We start from the raw sequence: 20,186 nt of genomic DNA, 5'->3' as shown, positions 1-20,186 counted from the left end.
ATAATCTCCGGCTAGACGCCGCAAGGAAAGATGTTAACTGCAGATAATTAAAACCTAGCACGTGTTCATGACTGAAATCAAGTGACCGTTTCGATTGTGACGTAACACCTCTTTTGTTTCAGTGGAAGCAATTAAGTGAAATCCGTAGAATGTTTTTGACTGTTATCAGTTCGGGGAGCGTTAATAAGCCATGTAAGTCAATGTTGTCCTCGATAAGGGTAGATTCCTTTTATTTAATGGATGATATGCACTATCTGATCAAACTTATCCTGACACCTCCGCCTCCGGTAGCCGAGTGGTTTCCCTTTTTTCATTTTTGTTAAAAAAAAGTAGCTAGGATTAAAAAAAATAGCTGCTTGGTAGCGCCTTGGACTCTAAAAAAATATAAAAAAATAAAAAAGCGGTTAAATCGACCGCCGGCCGGGGTGGCCGAGCGGTTCTAGGCGCTACAGTCTGGAACCGCGCGACCACTACGGTCGCAGGTTCGAATCCTGCCTCGGGCATGGATGTGTGTGATGTCCTTAGGTTAATTAGGTTTAAGTAGTTCTAAGTTCTAGGGGACTGATGACCTCAGAAGTTAAGTCCCATAGTGCTCAGAACCATTTGAACCATTTTTAGTTAAATCGACCGCTTGCGTAAAGCGGGAAATCCTGGTTCGAGTCCCAGTCCGGCACAAATTTTGATTGTCTTCGTTTCAATCAACAGCCGATGGTGGTTCATGTTGGTAATCGCGAATACACTTCTTGTATGTCTTGACAGCTGTAGTCCCTGCAGTGCATGTTCCTTTGTATATGCATGGGTGTCCAAAAGAACATTGCATCGTACTTATTAGTAACACAGGCACTCCAATTTCGTGCATTTTAAAGTGCTGTGTGGTAACCAGCCACCACAGAGCTTATTCAAGAATGGACCTAAATTTCTTACAAATCGTTTATACTGAAGACTGAAATGTAAATGATTTATAGTGTATATAACTATGTGCGCCTAGTGCCTGCAGAATAACTAATGGATACATGAAATAGCAGAAAATGGAAGTAAGGGGTAAATCACAACCCCGTATTGTAGATAGATAATTTAAATGTGCTGGCAGGAAATACTACAGTTCTCCTAACAATATATTTATTTTAATAATTTTCTTTATATTATGGACTACTGACGATACCTAGTATGATCAGATGAAATACGTTTGTATAAAAGCAAAATAAACATTAAATTACAGAAGACTAATTTCATGATAAATGCTTAATAATTCTATGAGAAACATCATTAACAATTTCTGCTGTTGCTTTCTCTATGATTGGATTTTGCATAACACTAGTAAAAAAAAAAAGGGCCCGGGTTCGATTCCCAGCTGGGTCGGAGATTTTCTCCGCTCAGGGACTGGGTGTGGTGTTGTCCTAACCATCATCATTTCATCGCCATCGACGCGCAAGTTACCGAAGTGTCGTCAAATCGAAAGACTTGCACCAGGCGAGCGGTCTACACGATGAGAGGCCGTCGTCACACGCCACTGTATACCTCTACATAATTCGCAATTGAACACTATAAGTGAAGAGAGGTGGACCCGCCGGTATGAAAGGAGGTGAGAAGTGTTGTGTTCTCACTAGAGAAGCAGTAACAGCGGATCCGTTCTGTCAAGAGAGCTCAGTGACTTCGACCATCGACTAGTCATTGTATTTCACCTGAGTAACAAATCCATCAGAAATATTTCAACCCTTTTAAAGCTGACCAAGTCGACTATCGGTGACGCGATTTTGGAGTGGATACACGAAGGAACAACCACTGCTAAAGCAACACCAGAAAGATCTCATGGCCGGCTGGAGTGGCCGAGCGGTTCTAGGCGCTTCAGTCTCGAACCGCGCGACCGCTACGGTCGCAGGTTCGAATCCTGCCTCGAGCATGGATGGGGGTGAAGTCCTTAGGTTAGTTAGGTTTAAGTAGTTCTGAGTTCTAGGGGACTGATGACCTTAGATGTTAATTCCCATTGTGCTCACAGCCATTTGAACCATTTTGAAAGATCTCATGTCGGCGTACTGATGGACGGGAAACGTGGTGCACTGCGGAGGGTGGTTGTAAAGAAATGCACGAAATCACCGGAAGGAATCACTCGTGATTTCCAAAGTTCTACCAACAGTTCAGCTACCACAATGACTGTGTATGAAGCCATTTTGACTATTTTTCGACCGTGAATGTCTCAAGAAATATGTAAATGTTTTTCAGATTACTGCTACCACTCACAAACTTTGCTAACTATTGTATTTTTTGAAACTTCTTGGCAAATTAAAACTGTGTGCCGGACCGAGACTCGAACTCGGGACCTTTGCCTCCCGCGGGCAAGTGCTCTACTATCTGAACTACCCAAGCACGAGTCACGACCCGTCCACGCAGCTTTAATTCCGCCAGTACCTCGTCACCTACCCGCCAAACGTCACAGAAGCTCTCCTGCAGACCTTGCAGAACTATTGTATTATTTATTTATTTATTTATTATCAGGCTAAATGGCATTACAAAAACAATTTCACAATAATATCATGCTGGTGTTACACAGTCTTTTCATAAACGCCGTGATTATCCTGTAGAAGAGGAGAAAACTTAGTTAGAGGAGATGTCACTTTGGAAGCTTTGCATGAAAATTCTTTGTAACAGTCACTCACTCTGTTCTTCTGGCGTGTCAGTCTCATTGTGATGAGCTGAGGTGTTTCCATTTCCGCTTTAAAGAACACATTGACTGTTTCAGACTTGGCAAACCAGATAAATCAGCTATAGCGAAACAAATGGTTCAAATGGCTCTGAGCACTATGGGACTTAACTTCCGAGGTCATCAGTCCCCTAGAACTTAGAACTACTTAAACCTAACTAACCTAAGGACATCACACACATCCATGCCCGAGGCAGGATTCGAACCTGCGACCGTAGCGGTCGCACGGCTCCAGACTGTAGCGCCTAGAACCGCTCGGCCACTCCGGCCGGCAATAGCGAAACATATAAATGAAACAGGATACAGTGTTACAATAGACAACGATCTCAAAGTATTACATAATTTAGAAAAGAGGTGGAAAATGGACATCTTGGAAGAAATGTAAATATTCATCCACGGCCACATTGAGAATAACGAGATCCTGAATGAAATGACAGACTTCAAAAATTCACATTTCTTTTCCAATTTCACTACAGTACTCTTAGAATAAAATGACAGTCGTTTGGCTACAGCCCCAGCAATAGCTTAGAAATGCGTAAAATAAATCGTTCATATCATGATTTGTACAATAATATTGAAACAGGTGCTCAGTTTGCAATGTATTTCGTCAACCAACGTTTGTAATACGATAACAAAAGGTGCAGAAGATATGTAAACATATGACACCACATAGATCAACAGATCGATAGTAACATCGAAACCAGCTGTATTTTGACCGCCATCTTGTCCACTGCACAACATATTTGTTTTTGTGAGCGTGTTCCCAAGTCACTGTTGCGTTAGTGAAAATATGTGAACAGTGATCAAGAAAGCCAAGAGAGCCACGGAAATGGAAACGACTCAGCTCATCACAACGAGATGGCCACGCCAGAAGAACGAAGTGAGTGACTGTTACAAAACATTTTCATGGAATCATCAGTCCAGCTTACAAGGTGACATCGCCTCTTACTAAGTTTTCTCTTCTTCCACAGGATAACTACAGCACTTATGAAAAGTCTATGTAACATCAATATGATTTTATTGTGAAATTGTTTTTGTAATGCCATTTAGCCTGAAGATGAGGTATTCCCTCGAAAAATGACGCAAAATAAGTAAATAACACAATAGTTAACAAAGTTTGTGACTGGTAGCGGTAATTTAAAAAACTCTTACATGACTATGCACAGGGAATGAAGGAGGATGGAGTACAATGACAGAGGAGTTCTTCATAGGCCACAGATCCCTGTAGTCAATGTTGAGGCGATGTAAAGCAGACCCTATTGGGCAGTGGGTGACTAGAAACGAGTTATCTGGTGTGATGAATCACGCCATTCCGGTTGCAACCCAATGACGGTGCAGTTCGGCGAATGCCTAGAGAACTTTACCTGTTGTCATGTGTTCCGCCGACACAGTGGAGATGGCGTTACAGTATAGGGATGTTTCTTGCGGTAACTGCTCAAGAAGATACTTAATGTCAAAGGATATGAACACATTTTACAGGTTAACTGCGTAGAGTAGAAGAACAGTTCGGAGACCATGATTGGTTGTAGCAGCATGACAAAGCACCCTGTCATAAAGCAACATTGTGATGCAATAGATTGTGAACAATAGCGACCCTGAAATGTACTGGCCTCGCCAGAGTTCCTACCTGAACCCATCGGAATACTTTTGGGATCAGTAAGAAAGTCGAAAGTCGACTTCGCTCCAGACCCCAGATTACAACATCACTATCTTCTCTGGTTTCTGCTCTTGAGGGAGAACGGTCTGCCATTTCAGACACTTCACTGGAGCTTGCCCAGCATAGTTGAAGCCATCTTAAATGCGAAGGGTCGACACACCTCGTATTAATGTTCATTAATAGGTGCCCAGATTATTTCGATCTGATAGTTTATAGTTAATGCCAGCGGCCTTGCCGCAGTGGTAACACCGGCTCTCGTCAGTTCACCGAAGTTCTGTCGGGCTGGGCTAGCGCCTGGATGGGTGACCGTCCAGTCTGCCGAGCGCTGATGGCAAGCGGGATGCACTCAGCCCTTGCGCGGCAAACGGAGCAGCTGCTTCATTGAGAAGTAGCGGCTCCGGTCTCGTAAACTGACATACGGCCGGGAGAGCTCTGTGCTGACCACATGCCCCTCCAGATCCGCACCTAGTGACGCCTGCGGGCTGAGAGTGACACGGCGGCCGGTCGGTACCGTTGGACCTTCATGTCCTGATCGGGCGGAGTTTAGTATTTTAGTATACAGTTAGTGGACATTCATAAGCTTGAATGTAGTGATAAATACAGTGTCCCACCTCTCCAGCAGTACGGGGACAGACTCGGAGAGAGGCTGCAGTGTTATTTGCGTATCACATACTCCCACTTAACGGCTGCCACACGGCCTCAGCAATTGCGTCATATGGAGATGGCAATCGAACCTCTACAGGAGAAAATTACCCGGCCAAGCAGGAGGAACTGTGGTTGGTACCTCGTTACCTATTTCTTGAACACTGTACTGCCTGTATTGCCTACTTGTACTAGATGGGAAAGAGAGGAGAGATTGGTCCATATTTAAATATGTATTGCTTTTCACACACATCATTGTAGGGATCATTCCGTGGTTGCGGACGTAACATTTGTACCACTGACATTGAAGTACTAACATGAAAATGAAAAGAAGACAGGTAGACCTGAATATGAACAATGCACAGCGAAGGTTTGAAGACGTACGTTGTATTGTTTTGCTACTAATCAAAGGAACCTGACGTCTTACAGACGTAACAAAACCTTCACTTTTCATGGAATAGCCCTACAGGAACTTTTCTTCTATTTTTGGCGAATACTACCTGCTATAGGAAAGCGAACGGTCTACCCGACGGGAGGCCCTAGCCACACGACATTTCCATTTATAGGAAAGTGTGACACTTTTCTTTAAGCACCCTGTATTGAAAGGGCGGAATCTTTAGAGAGATATGATGCAAATCACATTCCAGGATGTTGTACAACTGGCGTATGTTTACTTATTCTGGCTTCTGTCAGCCTAATGGAATCACAATGCATAAACATACAGCAGCTCTAGAATACAGGAATAGATTGTTATTTAGAAACTGTGTTCGGTGATAGGTTCATGAAAACAGAAAGTGCACTGTTAGACGACGGCAATCGTCCTGATTACATGTCGAACATGACTCAGACTAACAAGGGGAGGCCGCCAATTGTGAATTTCAGATTCGATTCATACTGCGCATAATAAAAGCTCATGGCCAGAGGTGTAATGTGGCAAAGCACCAAGATGCACTTCTCAGCCGTTGTCGAGAAAATCGACAGTTAAAAGAAACCGTTGCGATGAAATACTCTCTACGATTAATAATTTTCTACACCGTTGTGGTGCAGCGGTAAGCGCTCGGGTTCGTAATCCGAAGGTCGCCGGTTCCAATCTCGCGCCATGCCCACCTTTTTTTTTTTAGTATTTGTTTTTTGTAATTCATACATATATATATATATATATATATATATATATATATATATATATATATATATATATATATACTTCCCGGCAATCAGTTGCAACAATTATGCATATAGTAAGTTGTTGAAAGTCGTTTGTCGTGGAAAAACTGGGGACTTCGAACATCATTATGTTTTCCGCAAACAAAGTTGTATTTCACAAATGTTATTAATTGTCTTCATAATGTTAACCACGTATAGTTAACGGAAGACGTAGAAACGATATTCAGAAACGAATACGTATAGCGTAAGTCAAACGTTCGAATTAGAATAGAAACCCCACGAACACAAATTTGCTGTGGCAGGTATGAAATATAAACTCCGTTACTCGCTCGTTACACTTGAAGGACAGATGTTGAATGGGCCGAAACGAGCCGCCGCATAACAGCGTAGTTGCCTGATAACTTCGAAAGAAGGTAGATGCGGTCCCTAGCGCAACTTATAACATCGTCGAAAATCAGTGCGGACGGGAGAGCTTTGGTACACCCTGTTAAACAAACGGAAAAATGGAGGCGGTACAATTGGAGAGCGATCCGCCTTCACCAACATGCGTAAGCAATTCATATATATATATATATATATATATATATATATATATATATATTTGAATTACAAAAAACTAATAATAAAAAAAAAGTTACATGGCGCGGGATTCGATCCGGCGACCTTCAGGACGCTCTGGAAAATTATTAATCGTAGAGAGTATTTCACCGCAACTGTTTCTTTTAACTTTTCTCGACAACGGCTGAGAAGTGCATCTTGGTGCTTTGCCACATTACACCTCTGGCCATGAGCTTTTATTATGCGCAGTATGAATCGAATCTGAATTTCACAATTGGCGGCCTCCCCTTGTACGACGCGCTGCATGTACGCACGAGTTATTTAACCGGGCAGACGTCAGTTACGTTGGGCCGCGTCACGTGGGGTCTTTTAGCACGTGTCAACAAATGCCGCGCTTCGCAGCAGTGGAAAGACCGACGTCATGTCCCTGCTAACCTTGTACGTAACCATGTATGATCTAATACAGTTGAATGTCGCTACGTCACCTGCATATCTTGCGGATTCGTTACTGAAACAACGCACCGGCTACAACGCACATTGTGAGTTGTACGTTTGGAACAATACTTTCGGTCGGATGATTCAAGCATCGTCTATCACTCAATAGATGGAGATGTGCTCATTATGGCAACAGGCGTTGTGCGATCTGGTAATTGTGTAGCTTAGCGGAGGGTGGTGAGATCATATGTGGTGCTAAATAATTCGATCGCAAGAATTTCCACTGCAAGCATTTTGACCGTAGTTATCCGTAAAGCAATACACACCGGGTTATCCGACATTGGACTCAACTTCTGAACTATTTTTCAAGACGAGTATTCACCAATCCTACGCACGTGTGGTTTAAAAACAAAACAAGGCGCCGACTTAAGTTATGACGTAGGATTGTAAAACACACCACACAGCAGATGTATGGAGAACACAACCGCAAATCCCTTCCTCCCCCTACCTCCAATATTAACGTAGATGTTAAATCACACAACTGTATGAAAGTCGATAGCAGTAATTCCGTGGCTTTAGCAAGGGGTCATTCAGACACCAGTCTCTGTGTTATTTGTGCTCGGAATGTTTCGGTAACCACTATCATCATTATTATCAACAATCAATAATAAAGGCCTCCTCCAAACGTACCATGCATCACGGTCTTCAACCATACACATCCATTTTTCTCCTACATATTTTCTAATGTCACGCACCTACATTCCTTCAGGCCGTTGCCTTAGTCTCATGTCTTAGGAAAATAATTCCTTGGCCATCTAGCATTTAGTTGTCTTGCTAAACGTCCCTGTCTCTTCTGTTTTATTTTAGGTACTGTCAACATTACATAATAATTCACCCGTATGTTTCCCTAATCCATTTGTAGGTTTTAAAATCACCACTAGGTAAGAGACACTCAAACTTCCCCATCGTATAAACCATGACTGGAATTTTGAAAGCTCTAGCTAGTTTACGAAAAGCACTTCACGCCACTTCATTTATTTATTTATTTATTTATTTATTTATTATTTTTTTCTATCCAAGCAGTCGTCTACAGCTGGCCTAAATATAAAATTTCATCAACTACTTCCAGTCGAAAGTATGAATTATATGCATCTAACAACTCTTTCACATGGTATACCTGTATTGGTGTAGTCCGGAGTTCAGACTGCTACGAGAAGTGAAACTAGTGGTGGTGTCTGTTGATGGCGAGCATCCGTAGGCGCTGACCATGTCAGTCTGGTCTAGAGGACGGCAGGTACCCTCACTAAGTGTCACATGCAGATCATAAACCTAGTTATCTTACATCGAAGAGGAAGTTCAGCTCGTGGCTGGGATAAGTATCCTCGCAATACTACCGAGGTGCATGAAGAGTCATAAGAACTCAGGATTCGAAATGTTCCGCGTACCCTGATTTATCAACAGTTGAATACCATTACCAATAAAGCAAATCTGACACGATCACGCCGGCGTGTTCCACCAGTGGCTCATGCTAGACTCTGCCAAATTGTGCCACTAACAACATATCGACTTACGATGTAGTACCTATCTGCTAGGCACAACGAAAGCTTGAATACAGTTTTGTTTGACTCTTGAAGAAGAGAGCTTTCTGCACAAATGAAATATCACATAATTTGTGATTAATTTAGTGTAAAATTGTTATATGTGATATCTCGTAGTTTTAAAGGAATGGATTTATGCCACTTTCGAAATAAAAGGTCAGTGTATCAAAATAGTAACCTACGTCCTTTGAATATGACACAGCCCCATCGCGAGAAACAGGAAAAGCAGCGGCATCAGATGAAGGAAAGCAGAAAAAGGCGCGCCACCCATAAGCGAGTCCGCCTGCTTAGCTGGGTGGTAACGTGCTCGCCTCCCATGCACTGGGCCCGGGTACGATTCCCGGCCGGGTCGGACATTTTCTCCGTTCGTGGACTGGGTGTTGTGTTGTCCTCATCATCGGCCGCAAATCGCCCAATGTGACGCCGAATGCAACAACACTTGCACTTGGCGACCGAACGCGACTGGGACATCCCGACCAACAACGCCATACGATCATTTCATTTCATCCCTTAGCGAGAAACATATTTCTCAGCGCTGGCGCGAACATGTTAAACGTTATGTAAAATGTTGGCTCAGGGCAAGTATATCATTGGCTGTGGTCTCGCATATGTTTAGTGCATTGAGCTCAGCGATCCGGCTTGTGTTGTTAGATGGGTATAGGCTGTGTACCAGTGCCATTTTTCATCCTCTCCGTTCAGTCTCATTCGCAGCAAAAAGCACTGAATACACGCACCACATACATATACACACACTACTTTAGACACGTCGCAAGAATTCACTGGCAATTATCTCTAGCACAACCGCCAAAGAAAGCGTTTTCCCTTGAAACTACAGACATATCTTATGATCTTAACCACGGAAGGTTAGACGTGCGGCTACTATTGATGATTCGGTAAGTATTAGTTTCAGTTCATACCCTTCGCATCGTGTACATGAAATTCTTTATGCCTTCAGATTGGTGGGCGTTTCACTACGTGGCAAATATTTTTGATAAACGCATTTTGATGCCATGTGTGAAAAACTGAATTTGAACTAAGGGGGTTACAATAAAACATTGAAACAATGATCTCCATTAAAAATCAAGATCAAATTATTTACACGGACATTTGGTAGCAAACTGTGTGCACTTTGGTACCCCATTGAGCAAATGAGAATTCTGATTCTACTGTTAAGTAAACATATATTGTTCTCCCTGTCTAAACATGCCTCAGCACGTATGTGCTACCATCAGTGGATGTCTCTTATTCAGGTTTTATTCTCTAGTCTAGAATGTCCGGCTTTGTAGGACCTTCATATAATTAGTATATAGCTTGCCACACTTATTTCTGTAATACCTTTCCTCATTTGCATGGTCATCTGTTGTTTGGTTGATTGGTTGAATTGGAGGAGGGACCAGCGAGGTCATCAGTCCCATCGGATGAGGGAAGGATGGCGAAGGAAACCGGCCGTGCCTTTTCAGAGGAACCTCCCCGCATTGGCTGACGTGATTTAGGAAAATCACGGAAAACTAAATCAAGATGGCCGGACGCGGGTTTGAATCGTCGTCCTACCGAGTAGGTCATCTATTGTGGAGATAGATATAGAAACACAGTACGTGTTTATAATGACCACACTCGAAAAATTAAAACTTCGGATTTCAGTAAACACTGCTTTTGTGTTCTTGCGGTGTGCTTGGTCCCTGTTGACGTGGAAATCCACATCGACACCCATCTCTTCTCTCTCGATATCAGACAGTTCCCTCTCCTTGGAGAGGCCCTCAGCATATTTTTCCAGACATCAGCTCTCTCCTCTGCGTTTAACAGTAGAATTCTTTTGCATTTTTAACGTTGAAGATTATGCGTTTAATTCCTCCAACTGTTATTTTGGCTTTTCTGTATTCCGTTTTCTTCTTAAGACGACGATAAATGGTATGAGACAGAAACTGAGTAGAGGGCTGGGTTGTTAGCCTGGCCATGGGATGAATAGGAAATGGATAGGAAAATATGGAAAATATGAAGCAGTAATTTCGAAATGAACTTGAAAATACAGGGCTTACCACAGCCATAAGCTACTTGCCCCAAGAGATGTTCGTTTCTTAGAGCAAATATTGAACTAATAAGCATTTCAGAAGTGTCAAGACGTCGTGGACGAGCACAATTTCATCGGGGCCGTACTGTGGTAGGTTGAATGGTCCTTCCAAAGATTGCACAGTGTACAGGGTAGGCCAAAAGTCACTACACGTCGTAACTTTATTGAATACAAAACAAACAACTGGAATTCTGAAATAACTGAGCGCTTTATTGAAGCTGCAGGATTATTTATAACATTCTTTCTCGAATGCATTACGAAGGGTAGTCGTTTTTGGCCCACGCCGCACAAAGGCGAGAGATGTCATTTGATATATATTCAGTGATGCTACAGCTGTTCCAACGGGGCTGCAGAATTATAGTCACTCTCTTGTAAGTGGACGGCAGCAGTCTACCATTTCACACCCACCCTTTGTTGATACATTTCATCAGACGACCTGGAATGCTTAAGTATACTTGTTAACACAGTCGTTTGTTAGAATAAATGTCTTGAAAACCGCTGGAAATAGCCTCTTTCAAGACCTCAATTGTTTCTGGTTTTGCAGCATACACTTTAACGTAACCCCAAGAAAGAAATTCATTGTTGTATGGTCAGAAGATCTGGGAGGCATTTCTATTGCTCCCCGCCGTCCAGTAACTTTCCAACCCAATACCTCATCAGTGCAGTTTCGCATGTTTGTTGCATAACGCGGTGGGGTTCCATCATGTTGAAAGTAAAGTAAGTTGAATTCGTCGTACGTTATTTGGCATGGATTGTCAATAGGTCCTGACAGTTCTCTCCAGTTACTATTTTTAAAGTAAAAACTCTTTCTTCATTAGAAAACATCTCTACAACAGGTCAGAATCAACAATGAACTATGTCAGCGATGTTTGATTTAATAGCAGTGCACTCTGGCGTTTGTATCTACAAGTATCATAAACAAAGAAGATTACCTTAACGTCTTCAAAATGCGTTACGAAGGGCACTCGCTTTTGGCCCACCACTTACAAAGGCGAGAGATTTCATTTATATAGCAGTGATGCTACAGCTGTTCCAGCGGGGCTGCACTCTTGGAAGTGGACGTCAACAGTGTACCACTTCACACCCACTCCCCTGCGTCAGGCGAGTAGCCATTGCTGTTGACAAGGCGACCGTACCACAAATTAGCAGCAATAGTGCTTCCAGAGAGTCAGACTGGATACTCAAGAAACGTCTGCTGGAATTAGGATCACGAGCATGGGAACCAATGCCTCATTTCATCTCCAGTGGGCTAGTGGAAGACGCAACTGAAGTAATGAGTCGCACCAATTTGCATTTCGTGATGTTTGTATCATTAATGGCTGTTCGCGTAATCTATGAACCAGATGAGAGAGGATTGTCGTAGAGTGGCATGCAGATACACGCAGGACTGATGATGGCCGTTAGGGTATGAGCGGTTATAGTCTAAAATTACTGTGCACCTCTGCTGCTTGTTGATGGAACATTACAGAACACATAAACAACACCATTTACCCCATTTTACTGTGTTATGTATATAACTAGGGAGACAGACTCTTCCAGCAAGATTAAGCCTCCACGCAAACTGTTTACCATTACAGGCACAGTGTCTAAGAAACTTACAAGGCCACTACCGCCATCTGATTCAAATGGTTCAAATGGCTCTAACCACCATGGACCATCAGTCCCCTAGACTTAGAACTACTTAAACCTAACTAAGGACATCACACACATCTATGCCCGAGGCAGGATTCGAACCTGCGACTGCAGCAGCAGCGCGGTTCCGGACTGAAGCGGCCACAGCGGCCGGTACCGCCATCTGATCCGTCCTTCATTGATCACATATGGAACATGATAGGACAGTTCGGTATTACTAACAACGGCCCTCGAGAGATTTCGACTGCACGTAAAAGTAACTTGGAACATTATCTCCCACGATAACATCCATTACTGACTTGAAAGTGCACGATTGTAACAAGGTTTTGTAGCTAGAGGAACCTACATTAGACACTGAAACCGCTGTTTAAGAGAGAATTTGTCTAGCGTCTGGGCATTCGTACATGGTCATATAGGATGTACAAGTTATATTATACGACCACAAAACTTAACGTATTTGGGACCATTGTCTCATATAGCTCAGTTTTCACAACGTGTTCGAGTATGTTCTGCACGTGTACCTGACAGTATCTTCCCTTTCTCGACACATTACCTTCTTTAAAAATAAAAGTACTTTTACCTTCAAGGCCATGATTTACGAACTCAGAGCCTGCGTTCGCTCCAGGTTTAACAGCTTCTGGCTTGAGTGTGGTTGAAGGTATTAAGTGAAATGGTTAAAAAACACGTTCTCGAGCTATTTTCGCCACGTTACTGTCAAAGATTTCGATGTACAGTACCCGTACACATACTAGGCTATAATGTCTTTATTAGGTTCGATCTTTCATTGTTATGTGAGAACATTTTAGGTATTAGAATGTAAGTCAACAACATTGAAGGCGATGTTCGCAAAATCATGTCTACCGACATCTAGTACCGAGAAGCCGGTTTTGGTATTCTTTTCTGGCAGCCGGTGCCAAATTAGATACACAGAGGTGGAAGGTTCGATACGTGGTTGTTCGAAAGATACTTTTTCTGCTAGTTACGATTTGGTAGTACCGGTTTAATCACATGTCACTGTTACTCGTCACTGAGGATGTGTTTACGCACAAATTTCAGCTGGAAATCGCGTTTGATGGACTGCAGAGGATGATCTACGCCACAAGAGCCAGTTTGCTGCCGCAGTCAGCAGAAGTGAGTTACGCCATGTGCAGATAAGATGGGCGAACGACCACAACAAGATGGCGTTCTCGGTTCTTATCTCCACTGCGAGAAATTCCTGGAAGAAAAGACTACCACAACCCTTTACGAGTGCTGTTCAGATAAATACACGCTGCAGTGGTTGCAAAAGATTCTTTACACTTTCAGCTTTTAAAGTATACAGTGGCTCACATGATAAACGGAGCAGACGATCTGTTTCGTGCGTCTCCGATTCCGAGTGCAGCGAGTACTACGATTTTCCTTGTAATTTCTTGCCAATATAAGCAGCCACACATGCCTTAGACATTCCAAGCAAGCTTTTAAGACAAAGGAAGCCAGCTGGGGATGACATCGATTGTTTAAGAACTGTGATTGAATTTCATTACAGGTGCTCATGATCTCATAGATAAGATGTAGACACGGAAGATCAACATGCAAATATCTTGGCAAACCCAGTGAGTAATCAACAGACAAGATATCTCCGGTAGTATTCACTTGATAATGTCATGGTAATGTAACAGCAGCTAAAGGTGCTCCTTAGTTTATTGGGAATGCCGGTTTCGGTTCGTGAATAGTCATGTTAAAATGTTCTAGCATGCTCGAACAACGCTAGAAAATTCATTCAGTAATCGAAACTGGTGTTGCTAAAAATGCACCGAGGCAGTTGTGACATTTTTCAGAATTTTTCCCTTTTGCGAACCGACGTTTCATCTTATAGTAAACACTGACAGACATTAAAGGAAATCCTAAAGCTTGCAAAATGTTTTTTTTCTTCTTTGTCAGAATATAACTTGAGATGCCAATTCCTTTTACATGATTATCAGATTCCAATATAAGATTCAAGACTTTCTACATGTCATGGATCTTTTTTAAACAAAGATAATCAGATGATGAGCCAAAACAAGACAACACAACACGAAGTTTTATGAACATCCTGTAATTTGAACTACACCGTGGGAGGCATGATAAACATTAAAAATAAAAATTAATAGAGGTCCCGATACGGGAAAAAGAAACGTGTATTGGATTAGACTTTAATATGATAGTTTAATCATTCCTGGAAGATATACGACTTTTGAAACATTAAGGACATAACGAAAACTCAGTGTTATGTATTATCTATTGACGGGTACTTGTATTTGGTATTACTCCATGAGTTGTGAAGTGAAAGATTTATTGTGATAATATGAGTGTGTTAGATAAGATGTATAAAGCCGCGTCTTCAGTACAGTCACCATGTCAACAATCAGCAGTTTTGTACCAGTACGAACACCAACTTCAACTATGCAGAAAGTAATCCACTTATGAGGCTTAATACTAGACGATGCTCGTCTTGTCTACAGTAAAATTACTGAGGATTTTAGCTAATTCAGTCTTTGTCTCTCGTCCAGAATATATTATTCCCTTCCCATCTTTCATTCGGATAACAAAAATGGAGTATGGCGAAGCATCTAAAAAAGCGAAAGCTATGAAAAGCAAGTAGCTTTATATCACGAATAAGGAGCAGGTGAACTATTACCAGCAAATCTTTGGATCTATTAACCAAAGGTAAGAGCGCTTAGCTCAATACATGAATTACACTTGGCGATGCACAGTTTCCGTGTACGATGCTCATAGTAAGTTTTCTACAATAGAATGTTAATCCCCTTGATACAGAAGCGACCAAGTGTTTCGTCAAACGACAAGTATTCTGGACGACTGGGTGTAAAAAGGCCTCAGACCACTATTATTATGTTTTCAGTGTTTTCTCTTAGTCAATACAGACGAGTGCGAGGGTGCTTTCTTAAAATAACTACGTAGATCATTCTCAAATAAACTAGTCTTCTCTCTCCACTAAGCTCAACGTCGATAGGAAACTGAAATCTAACATTGGTACTTCAAAGTGAACTATGTAGCTACTTGAATTAGAGAAAACAGTGATACCAATAAGTGAGTCGCAAAGGCTACATCGAATCAGTAGACTTGCACCAGTTTTAATCCGCCTTTCGTGTGAAATATTTATAAAACAATCGCGAACCTTGTTATGATTAGTTCACGTTGATATTCGGTGAAGAGTACAGGTGGGTCGTTTAACAGTGTTAAGACAAGTGAGTTCAAATGTGAAAGCGGAAAGAATTTGAAGTAGTGCAGCCAACGAAGTGAGTGATAACAAGTATAGAAGACACGATTAGTGTGCGGGCATACAGTGTGTGGAGAGTTCTGTAGTGAGTTCACAAGGAAGCGAAGGTACAAAACCATCTGTGTTGATCTCCCTGTAGCGTCGTAAGCCTCCAGCAAGTTTTAGCTGTCATTGCATCTCTACTATTCTTCTCACTGAGTATCACATACGAAACTAAACTGAAACGATACTTTTTACTGTGTAGGTAAAAAATGACCGCTACATAGACATAAATCTGCTGCTTCTATAAAGAAAATTTAGAAGACTTTGAAATAACCGCTGACGGCATTTGAGCTAAGATATTACGACTCCGCATTGACCCTACGTATGGAAAATAGTGGACAACAATGGGGGGGGGGCCAAAAGCATCATGAAATAATAAGAAGAACAACGTACTCATCATTATGGGGTATTAAATGCTTAGCTTCCGATTTATGAGACTGTCACGTATATTGTATCATTTAACGCAACTGGTATTCACAAGTGTCACTTGCTGAACTTGGAAAATGGTTCACAGCATCTCACACTAATTGTTTACATGCTTACAGTAGTATTTTGTACCTCCTCTTATGCTTCCGTAACTCGCGCACGAAAAGAAGCTTTATCACTGATATCTCATTTAAACCATCAGTTTGACACAAAACAATAGAAATGTTTCTGAAGGATATGAAGGCAAATGAACGCAGAGCCCGTTGAGATGATCCGTACATAACTATCCACTGAGTGATCTAAGGTTAAAGGAGAGTTATCGTACATTAATTAGTACGTTATCCACCTAATCTCTGTTACAGCAGGAAAGTAGGAAAGACGTGCTGACAAATGGGAAGTGGTGAGGGCGGTTCGTGAGTCATGCGTGGGTGGCTCAGTCAGTAAGAGCATTTCCTGTGAAAGCCAATTTCCTTATGTGGCTCACTGTTTTAATCCGCCAGTACGGCAGTTCATGAACTTTCAAGAGTTAACTGAAATACAGATGGAAGTGATATGATAATATTGACAGACCTACAGGCAGGAAGAAAAGCATTTCCGCACCTGTGTTGAGGTAATTTTCTTTCTTATTTGTGGGAAAGGAATCTGTGGGTAAGTGCTGGTCACTATTTTAGGTGCACCTTATACCGGATGATCAAAAAGTCAGTATAAATTTGGAACTTAATAAACCACGGAATAATGTAGATAGAGAAGTAAAAATAGACACTCATCCTTGGAATGACATGGGGTTTTATTAGAACAAAAAAAATATTGCTAGACGCGTGAAAGGTCTCTTGTGCGCCCCATTTGGTGATGATCGTGTCCTCAGCCACCACTTTCGTTATGCTTGGCCTCCCAGGTCCCCAGACTTCAGTCCGTGCGATTATTGGCTTAGGGGTTACCTGAAGTCGCAAGTGTCTCACCATAACTCCGGACATGCTTTACAGTGCTGTTCACAACATTATTCCTCGACTACAGCTATTGTTGAGGAATGATGGTGGACATATTGAGTATTTCCTGTAAATAACATTGTCTTTGCTTTGTCTTACTTTGTTAAGCTAATTATTGCTATTCTGATCAGATGAAGCCCCTTCTGTCGCACATTTTTTGAACGTTTGTATTTTTTTGGTTGTAATAAAACCCCATGTCATTCCAAACATGTGTGTCAATTTGTACCTATCTATTTACATTATTCCGAGATTTATTCAGTTTTCAAATTTATATCGACTTTTTGATCACCCGGTTGAATGTTTGTTGTTCCTTACTTTGGCACCTGTGTTGAGGTAATTTTGTTTCTTATTTTTGGGTAAGGAATCCATAGGTAAGTGTTGGTCACTATTTTAGAAGCACCTTGTAGAGCGTTTGTTGTTCCTTACTTTGGCAGTAAGGGCGCACTGAAGCGGTACCGAAATGTGATTCGCGCGAAGCGCTGCAACTGAGCGGAGGCGACTAACCTGCCATCCCTGCAGCAGGAGGCTGCGGTCCACGGTTCGCAGCCACATGACGGCGTCGCCAGCCTGGAAGTCCTTGAGCCGGTAGCACTTGTTGTGCAGGTAGATGCCCAGGCACTTGAGCAGCTCCGACGTGGAGGCCTGGATGACCGTCTTCTTTGGGACGGGCTGGTGCTGGTGGTGGTGGTGTTGGTGGTGGCTGTGGTGGTGGTGGTGCGGCGGCCCGGGAGGCTGTGGCGCGGGAGCCGCCGACCCGCCGAGCAGCGCCGCCTTGGGGCCCAGCTTCTCGCACACCTGCTGGCTGTTGTTGTTGACGTTGTTGGCGCGCACGGCGTCCGCCGCGGTGCTCGTGCCCGTGCTGGTCGTCGTGGTGAGCGACGGCCGCGGCTGCAGGCTGCTTCCTTCGCTCAGGGTCTTCACCGGAGGGTTGTAGTAGCAGGTGATGCCCGCCGCCTTCTGGAGGTTCTTGTTCTTGTCCACCACCAGCGGGTGGATATTGTCCACCAGCGGTTGCCGGAAAGCTGTCAAGTTCTTATTCTTATTGTCCAGCTTTTTCTTGTTATTGTTGGTGGTGGAGAACCGCTTCCAGCTGAGCGCGTTGATGAAGAGCGAGTGCTTCTTGAAGTTCTTCTCGAGGGCGTTCTTCTCGGAGATGATGCGCGCGTTCTCATTGTTGTTGATGTGGTTGTGGTTGGTGGTGGCGTTGGCGTTGCCGTTGGGCAGCGAGCCGACTATGGGCGTCGGGTTGTCGCCGTTGTTGTTGCCACCGCCGGTCTTGTTCTCGCGGTTCTTGGCGTTGTTGAGCTGCTCGTAGCTGTAGTTGTTGAGCGTAAAGTCGGTGACGGAGCCGGCGTTGTTGACGGTACAGCCGCCTCCGCCGCCCCCGCCGCCGCCGCCGCCGCCCATGCTGCCGCCCATGCTGCCGCCGCCGCCGCCGCCCCCGCCTATCGAACCGGTGCTCGAGTAGACTGGGCGGCGCTCTCGCGGGCTGAAGCTGAGAACGGTGCCCATGAGCGCGTCGCCGCCGCTGCTGCTGAGGCGCTGCCCCTCCGCGTAGCCCCACACCACCTGCCGCAGGTAGTGGAGCACCAGCTTGCCGGCCGTCTGCAGCCCGTCAGCACCGGCGGCCCTGGCGCTGGCCGCGCATCCTTCCGCACCGCCGCTGCTGCTCTCTGTCCCCCGCGGGGCCGGGGAGCGCGCTGTCCGCCTCCAAAAGCCCGGCACTGTCAGCTCTGTTGCGGAACGCCACTCCCGAGTCGACAGCGTGAGCGCGTCTCGCAGGGCGGCTCGCAGAGTACTGGCCGCCGGCGCCGCCGCCACCCCCTCGTCACAGCGCAGCGCCGCCCCCTCCCCTCCCCACCCCTCCCCACCGCGCCCTAAGCCGCTGCCCCTGCAGACCCCGCTACCGGCGGCGCCGGGCTCACCCTTCCCTTCTGCCGCTCGCCCATTGGCCGCCCGCGCGTCACGTGACTGCTCTGCGTCTGCCGCACCCCCGCACGCGCGTCGCAGTTACTCGATACTCGGCTGGCTTCGGCCTCGTATCGGCGCTCGACCGGCGCCCATTTTGCGCCGTCGTACCTGTACCGCTCGCAGTCGGCGCCGCTCACTTCGCATTTGCCCTTTAATACTAGCGTTGGCGTATGTTTGTTTAGCTCTTGGTGCAGCTCCGAATGTACAGGGAAAATAACTGTTCGAGTGGTGTTCGCATGCTATATGTGTTCCGAAACTGAAATTTACTATGAATTGGAGGTTAGCTCTTCACAGAGACTGGACATACTGCCTAATAATAACACAGTGATAATCGAAAAACACAACTGTTTTATTCATTTTCTAAGACCCATTTCACACAAATTGTACACGACCAATTTCACTGCTTAGGAAGTCATCATCAAATGAAGAGTGGAAATTTCAAAAGTTGAAAGTGCCATTTTTCACAATACGCGTTTTCAGTGCTACTGTGTTCTCGGTGCTCTGTGGCATGCCACTGTACCTGTTCCCACTGGAGTATCAAGTAGATAACCTTTCAGAGGGTCATTATTAAATGATGTATTGTCTTTGTGCCGAGCAGAGCTGGAATTCCATGTGGCATGCATGAAGGTCTTCCTCCGCTTAATTAATACACAGTTTGTGTGGTAAGCAGAGTGTATGCAAGCTTTTGTTTATCTTTGAAAACCATGTTTTTAATAGAAGCAGATAGTTTGGGTTTCAAAAAAGTAAAAGAAATCCAAGAAGTGAATAGACAAATCAAGGAGTCTCTGCAAAACAGTTACAAAACAGTAAGATCTTTTGACGGTGTTGCAATGTTTTTCTTAAGAGCACAGGAAGTTCTATAATAAACATTGCAGCATTTGATCCGAAGAATGCGGTAGTGTAAGGAGTAGAAATCAATACTGCGATCATGTTTCAAGAATTCAATTTTGTTATTCTCTTCTAAATCAATGAAAAGATACGGGACATGATTTTTGTTGATCACAGCCATACTAGTTAAAATATTATTGCTTTATTTCTTTACTTTTACTATCA

At 43.8% G+C, this 20,186-nt stretch overlaps 1 protein-coding gene across 1 annotated transcript in view; it reads right to left on the bottom strand.

Annotated features, from left to right (window-relative positions):
* The window catches only part of LOC124595113 (cyclin-dependent kinase 5 activator 2), a 328,835-nt gene extending 309,890 nt beyond the window's left edge, over nucleotides 1-18,945 (bottom strand). The window contains exon 1 of the mRNA XM_047133711.1: nucleotides 17,667-18,945. Coding sequence (XP_046989667.1) covers nucleotides 17,667-18,674 — 1,008 coding nt within the window. The 5' untranslated portion in view covers nucleotides 18,675-18,945. The remainder of the gene's footprint in view (nucleotides 1-17,666) is intronic.
* Nucleotides 18,946-20,186: the final 1,241 nt, after the last annotated feature.

The sequence above is a fragment of the Schistocerca americana genome, chromosome 2, assembly GCF_021461395.2.
Source record: "Schistocerca americana isolate TAMUIC-IGC-003095 chromosome 2, iqSchAmer2.1, whole genome shotgun sequence".
Taxonomy (NCBI): domain Eukaryota; kingdom Metazoa; phylum Arthropoda; class Insecta; order Orthoptera; family Acrididae; genus Schistocerca; species Schistocerca americana.
This window is presented reverse-complemented; position numbering and strand designations above follow the sequence as displayed.